Raw genomic sequence first — 7,237 nt, 5'->3', positions numbered from 1 at the left:
TCAGTCCTAAGCTGAAGTTTGCTAACTGGGTAGGAAAGAGAAGATTGTTGTAAGCCTGTTTTAAAAAGAGAATTTGATTCTGCCAGATTGAAAAAAAAAAAAAACCCAACCAAAAAACCCCACAGTATCTTTATTTATGTCATTGAAACCACACAGTATTGCCACGGCATGGTCAGAGAATGGCTGTGGCTGTTGGGGTTGTGTAATCAAAGCTCCCTCAACTGTGACACTCACACACGACCAGCAGAGACAGGTCTTGCATCACCCTCGTTAGTGACACCACCACCACAGCAAGAGCTGCTTGACATGCCAACCTCACACCAGTGAGACATTCACTCTGACTTCCTGCCACCCCAGGCAACGTCAGCCTAACCCGGACAGCTGGAGGCTTTTTTATATTTAAAAAAGAATCCCACATTATCCTGGCTTTACTCAACCTTCTGAGCAACTAACCTTCAACTAACAACCTGCTGAACTTTCTGCTCAGGTGATAAAACACAACCCAAGTTGTGTCCTGTGGGACAGCATCCTCCCTTCTCAAACTGCCATTCCAGGATTCTGATGTTTCCCAGATTTTTGACACCTGTGATTAACCATAAACCAAGTCTCAGAAATGCCTGATCACACATGCAGGCACAACCCCAAGGTCCACTCCAGACAAGAGCTAAGTTCAAGCCAAGTAGGAAAGAATCTGGCTCATCCTCCTGCCTTGGACTATGAAGCCTCGTTAGATAACAGAGCCAGCGTGCCCGGAGGGAAACACCGACTCAAAGTCTGCAGGACTCGTAAGTGAGTCTGGTCAATCTTTTCCCAGAGGTTGTGCTGCTCATTCACTGGCACCACAAAGCAGGTCAAAGCTTAAAACAGACCAAAGGTCCCCCGTGGGAGTGGCTGGGAAGCCAAGCATGTGCTGCTTCACTCACTGCCAGCACAGCTCTGTTGGAAGGGAGTTTTGACCCAGAGGTCACAAAGTGATTCCTGTAACACTGTTGAAATTTTTTGGAGCTGCTGTAACACACTTATCACCTGGCGAGTACCCAGACAGCAAACAGGCCCTTGTAATAGTAATAATAATGCTGATACCAGCCAAAAAACCACAGCATGAAACATAAAGAAGAGAAAAATGAAAAACAAAGGAAAAAACACAAGCTTCCTGCATCCGTGAAATCCCGGATTCACCTACAGCCTGTTCCTTCAGCCACCATCCTGCTCACCAGCCCTTTGCCCCTGGCAGAGAAATTCTCTTCCCTTTTTCATTTTGCAGTGAAACAAAAGGGCCCTTCACCAAACTGCTTATAAAATGATTGCAGCAGAAGTTCCCCTCATCCCTGCACTGCTTCCATACAATGGAAGACTCCAGTGAGAGGTGGACACTCTGAGGTGAGAAGCTATGGATTTGGCATCTCCAGAGGAGATTATTCAGTCCTCTTCTCCATGCACAAACATGATCCTGGTCCGTGTGTCCCTGAGCAGCAAACACCTTGGGAAGGCACGAGAGCAACAGAGGGAAAAATTTAATTCCAGCAAAACAGTTCTGTGTGATCTTGTAAAGTGACAGAACTGGGGACAGGGACGAGGATGTGGCTTCTGCTGCACTGTCTCAACAGGACCAGCCTGTCCCAGGCCTGCCTTCACCACATGGCAACAAACCAAGAACTTGGATATTCCCAGTCCCCACTCACATGAAACAGCATTTGTCAGCACAACCCAATCTCCCCTTCAGGCCACTGCCACCTAAAAGGGACTTAAAACACCAGACAGACTCCAAACACAGCCAAGCACAGGCTGTCCCCATGTCCCAGGAGTAAAGCTGGGTGGGATGCACCTCCTTCCCTGCAACAGCCCTTGGAGTAAGGAGGGAATGAGTCTCTGTCCCTGTGCAAGTGCCTGGCTGGGTCACCTGTGTGCCCAACCTTGTGCAAGGGGAGCAGCTCCCAGAGTGCAGAACCACCTCCAGCACATGTGTAGTCCCACCTGGTGTTCAAGGAAGGAAGTAATTGATGCGCTGGGGCACAGATTTGCAGCCCTGTGCAGAGAAGAGCTTCTCCTCCTTGGGGACAAACACCATCATCCTGGCCACCGCGTCCAGGGTGGCCTCGGAGTAGGGAAGCCCCCGGGCCAGGAAGGCGTCCCGCGCGCAGAGCTTCACGTGGTGGAACTCCAGGGGCAGGAATGGCACCAGGAAGTCAATGAGGTTCTCCCTGAGGAGGTGGCTGTGGGCATAACTGTTCTCTGGAACAGAACACAAGACAAAAACTCAGAAGCTTCACCTGAGAGCATCACCCCTCTGCAAGGCAAGGCTTGGCTCCGAGGGGCTCATCCAGCCCTATGTTTGTGGGAGAGAAACACCCACTTGTACAGAGCTGGTCAGCACTTGGCCTGAGCACAGTGTCCCTACAGCTCGTGCCAAGAGACACCTGAAGCCCCAGAGAAGCCTTGGTGTTGGGCTGCCTCTCCCTGGCCATTTTTGGGGCTCAAGGGGGCCCAGAAGGGCTCTCAGCTCCCTCCTCACATGCTCTCTGTCACAGCAGTGCTGTGCTCACGGGGCCCAAGGGGCTCACGTTGCCAATAACCCCCTGGCTGGGGGTGGAGTGAAGGCTTGTTCCCAGTGCCCAGCCCTGTGTGGCACACACTGGGTGGGAGGTGCAGAGGGGCAGGTTTGCAAGCAGAAGGACCCCCAGCATGCCACAAGCTCTAACCTGCAGGCTCCTGCAGCTCCAGCCGCAGCCGCTGCTCCAGGAACTCCATGGAGATCTCCTCCCGGGCCCGGCCGGCTCGCCAGAAGTCCAGGGCGACCTCGTTGATGGTGTTTCCACCAAGATTGCTGTGGACACAGAGGGAAGTCACTCGAGTGTGGCCCCAGAGGTGAACTGTTGAGAGCTGCCAGCAGCCCCCCTACAGCCAGGCCCCAGCACCTCTGTTAGCAACGGAGAATTCACGGTCTAGGATCAGCACATGGACCCAGCCTTCTTCCCAAGGAGCCCCTTTCCATAGGCATTGATACAGCTGTTGCCATCCTGCCAGCTCAGACCCAGGGGCAGCAGAATTCTCCATCTCCCTCAGTCCCCTGTCCTGGCTTGGGAAGCCACTGACCTCACAGGTGGCACTTTGACCCACACTGAACTGCCAACAAACCACCAATGAAAGTCCACGTTAAAGGGCAGAGCACACAGAGGAGGCCCACTGGAAGCAAAGGCAGGGATTCAGGCAGCAGCCCAGGAGTTGGCAAAGCATCCCCTGCCCTGGGATAAAGCAGCAGCAGTCTCCATATAAGGACTCCTCTGGACACCCACCTTAGGGGCAGCTCTGCCCTGGGGGATGAGAGGTCCTGACAGCTGTTGAGGGTCACAGGGCAGCCCCTCACCCTGAGAAGCAGGTCCAGGTCAGGCTGGTGAGGGGTTTGCTCCCAGCCCTGAGCGCCCCAGTTAACTGGAGATACTGGGAACCACTGGTATATGATGGAAGCACCAGCTGGCTGCAGAGCTTGTGTGGGTGGGAGGCAGGGAGGCTGTGGGAGACACAGACCTTGCACACATCCTTTCCTCTCATGTCAGAGGCTCTGGAGCCCAAATGAAGGGGAGGCAAAATTAAAAAACCAACACTGTTCCCCACCCCCTGCTGCCTTGTTAAGGGCAGAAGAGCTTGTACTGATCTTGCTCCCACCCAAACCACGGGAGAAACAGCCCCCTTTGACTGAGGACAGGCAGCCAGTCCCATCCTATCCTCAACTCCCGCACCTGGCCAAAGCTGCAGGACCATGACAGTGTCCACGGGAGCCCTGGAGCAGAGCCTGCCCTCCTACAACAGGTCAGTATGACAGTGACCACACTGCCACCAGGGATGATGAAACCCCTGGGATTACACACTGCTGCAGTTCAAGGCCCCCTGCTCCCACTGCTTGGTGGCACGAGGGCCGTGACGTGTCCATTCCTGACCTTCCTGGCTTTGCCAAGCAGGACAGGAGGTCAGCCCAGTGCGGCCAACAGCATGTTCACCCTGTGCCGAGCAGCAGGGCAGGACCTGCCCTTCCACCACGGCTCCTGCCAGAGCCCCACACAGGGGGGACTGGAACAGGGTCAGTTCCACAGGCACTGGGCACACAGACAGCTCCTCCACAGGCAGAGAAACCTCCCCAGGGAACCACCAAGCTTGGGGGTTAGAGCACTTGCCTGGATGGTGGGGGGTGGAGTGCTCTGCCCACCTCCAGGCAGGGGGAACAGCTCCTGCCAGAGCCAAGCTGCAGGCTGCAATTCCAAAATTCGAGGCAGCCCAAGAAGCTGGTCATTCCATGGCATTCCTCAGAGGCTACTTTAGACAGGTGCCTGCCTCACATCTTGGCTCTGGGATGTCCCATTTCTCCCTCCAGCTGCATCCCACCTAGGCTTGGGTCAGGGACAGCACTGGGGTGCACATGTGCCCAAGTCCTTTCTCCCTTTGGATGGGAAAGGAACCAAGTAAAGCACAGGATGTGCCGATGCCAGGATCAGCCCTCACAGCACCTCCACCAGCAGCCATGTCCAGGCAGTGGGAACTCCCCACCTCCCAGCAGAGCACAGGAACTTCCCACCGAGACCTGCAGCCCCAGCTCTGCCCCCTGCAGTGTCACATCTCCTTCTCAGCCGGGCAGGGTGACACCACGTTGACCTTCACTCTGCTTCCTTGTCTCAAAGCCCAGATGCTGGCTCAGGTGTCCCAGCTCAGCTGGACCTCAGCTCCTCCTACAGCTGCCCTGCTCCCAGGGTGGACAACCAGCATCAGCAGGCAAAACTGACCACAGAGGCAACCACCTTGTGGGAACAAGACATCTGTCCCCCTCCCCTGCAGCCTGGGCCCTTCATATTGCACACCTCAAGGGATTAATTCCATCACTTGGTTCCTCCCCATCCCTTTGGGGGCCCAGAAATCACCTGAGGAAGAGGAAGATGGCTCTCTGTTGGTCCGCCTGGCCCTCGTTGCCGTAGGGAGCCATGAAGGGCCTGATGGCATCCAGGAGGCTGGAATGCAGCTTCTCGGCCTCGTCGAAGATGAAGAGGGACTGCCTGCAGAGCTGCAGGGTCTCGCTGAGCTGCCTCTGCAGCTGGGCCTGTGGAGCAGCAGGGACAGGGGTCAGGAGCCCGTGGGACTGAGCCAGGATGCCACGGGATAACCCTGGCTGGCAGCTAACAAACAGCTGATCCCTGGTTCCCTCCTACCCGGGACAGGGAAGAGAACAGGGAGAGCAAAGGCAGGAAAACGAGTGAGGCATAAAAACAGTTTAATAAGTGAAGGAAAGAGGAAAGAAAGAAATGAAGTGGTGCAAAGGCAGCCACCCACACCTGCCACAAACAGACCGGTGCCCAGCCAGTCTCTGAGCAATGGCTTCCTGCCCCAAACCCAAATCACATGGAATATCCCTTTGGTCACCTCTCTGGTGTGCTCCTTCCCAACTTCTTGTGCACTGTCAGCCTAACTGACTCCAAGGGCAGAGTGGGAGAAGGGGAAAGCCTTGAAGGCTGTGCAAGCACTGCTCAGCTGTACCCAGAACACTGGTGTGTATCAACACTTTCACTCACAATCCCAAATTTCATGGCATTGTGTGGGCTGCCATGAAGGAAATGAACTCCATCCCATCCCAGCCCGGCACACTGGACCATCCCCACGGACACACTGTGTTGTTGGCTCTCACCTTGTAGGAGTCCAGGTACTTGTGGTGGGGGAAGTGGAGGAGGGAGATGAAGACCCTGACACAGTCGCTCCTCAGCCCATCCCGGTACAGGTGACTGGCCACCATCCGGGCCACAAAGTTCTTCCCTGTGCCAGACCAGCCATGGAAGGACAGGACCAGCGCCTTCTTGGGCTGTGGGCTCTGCAGGAACCCCTGCACTGCCCGAACAACCACTTCTTTGGCCAAGTGCTGCCCGTGGAGCTGCTCACTGAGGTCTGCCTCTAGCCCTGCACAGAGAGAGCAGCAGCTCAGCCTTAAATTGCCAGCCCAGCTGCTGCAGGTGGGAATAAGGAGACAAAACGGGGCAGGGCTGCTTGGCCAAGAGGAGTCTGAAGAGGCAATAAAGCCACAGGCTGCCCGTGCCCTGCCTGCATCAGTCTCTGGCCCCAAAAAGACATAAATTTTCCACTGACTTCCTTTTTCCTTTAGGAAGAGGCGGAGATGTTTGGCAGCTGTGGAGAGCACTGATGCCCAAAGGCCCTCCTGAGCTTCCGGCAGAGGGTTTGGATACCAGGAGTCTCAGGGACAGCAGAACACAATGACATCTGCTCATGGCTAACACACAGGTCTGGGTGTACCCTCCCAGCCTGGGGCAGGGTCCCAGGCCAGTTTGGATCCCCCTACATGTGCTTGGGAGTTCGGGGATGCAGGCAGAGCTCGCAGCAAACTGGAGCAGGTACACTGCAGAGCAAGGGACAAAGGCCCTCTAGTCTCAGAACTACAAATAAGTAATGGGACACAGGACTCAGCTCAGCACCCTGCTCAGAAATGCCCTTCACTTACATCACTTGCTAAAGTACACTTCTTGTTAAAGAAAAAAAACAAAACCAAGAAACAACAAAGCCAACACAGCCCCTACCTGTGATGTTGTTGACTATCCTGCAGTCTCCTGTCTCGCAGCACTTGCCAAAGCTGCAGTACCAGGCAGAGAGGATCTCCAGGTAATCCTGGCCCACCAGAGGTAAGCTCCAGCCTGGAAAAGGCAGCAGGGTCTGAGCAGAGATGTTCCAGCAAGTTGCTTTTTTGCATTTTGAATAGACACCCAGCTGAACCCTGTGAAGGGCAGCCCTCTCCCAAGTGCAGGGACTCAGCCCTGGCTGCGGGGAGGGACAATCAGCTCGGAACAGGCAGCACCTGGTTCGAGCTGGCACCAAGAGCCCAACAGGTGCAAGACATGATTGTGGCAAACCGGGGTACACTGAGGAGGGAGATGCCCAGGGCAGTGACCCTCGAGGAGGGAAAGGCAGCATCACAGGAGCTGGGGGCGCAGACCCCCGTGCTGGGTTTTTGGACCTGGTGCTCATTCTGGGGCACGGGAGAGAACGGAGGAAGGTGCTTACCTGGGCTGGGACCGGGCTCTTTTTGTTCCTCCTTCTCCTCCTCGCAGCCCTCCTGCCACACCTTGCACGCCAGGTACTGCCAGTACTGCTTGGAGAGGGCACCCACGGCTCCCAAGTGCTTCTTCACGGCCTCGTACCCCTCCAAGTTCGCCCTGCCCCGCGGAGCCCCCTCCCCAGCGCGTCCCTGCCGCTC

General features: G+C 55.7%; 1 protein-coding gene across 1 annotated transcript in view; it reads right to left on the bottom strand.

Moving 5' to 3' along the window:
• Positions 1–115: 115 nt before the first annotated feature.
• The window catches only part of TOR3A (torsin family 3 member A), an 8,295-nt gene continuing 1,173 nt past the window's right edge, over positions 116–7,237 (bottom strand). The window contains exons 2-7 of the mRNA XM_018079047.3: positions 7,045–7,234; positions 6,564–6,677; positions 5,666–5,931; positions 4,908–5,083; positions 2,700–2,824; positions 116–2,232 (exon numbers count right to left, since the gene is read on the bottom strand). Of these exons, the coding sequence (XP_017934536.2) occupies positions 1,982–2,232; positions 2,700–2,824; positions 4,908–5,083; positions 5,666–5,931; positions 6,564–6,677; positions 7,045–7,234 (1,122 nt within the window). The 3' untranslated portion in view covers positions 116–1,981. The remainder of the gene's footprint in view (positions 2,233–2,699; positions 2,825–4,907; positions 5,084–5,665; positions 5,932–6,563; positions 6,678–7,044; positions 7,235–7,237) is intronic.

Source organism: Manacus vitellinus, unplaced genomic scaffold, assembly GCF_001715985.3.
Source record: "Manacus vitellinus isolate BGI_N305 unplaced genomic scaffold, ASM171598v3 scaffold_44_pilon, whole genome shotgun sequence".
Taxonomy (NCBI): Eukaryota; Metazoa; Chordata; class Aves; order Passeriformes; family Pipridae; genus Manacus; species Manacus vitellinus.
This window is presented reverse-complemented; position numbering and strand designations above follow the sequence as displayed.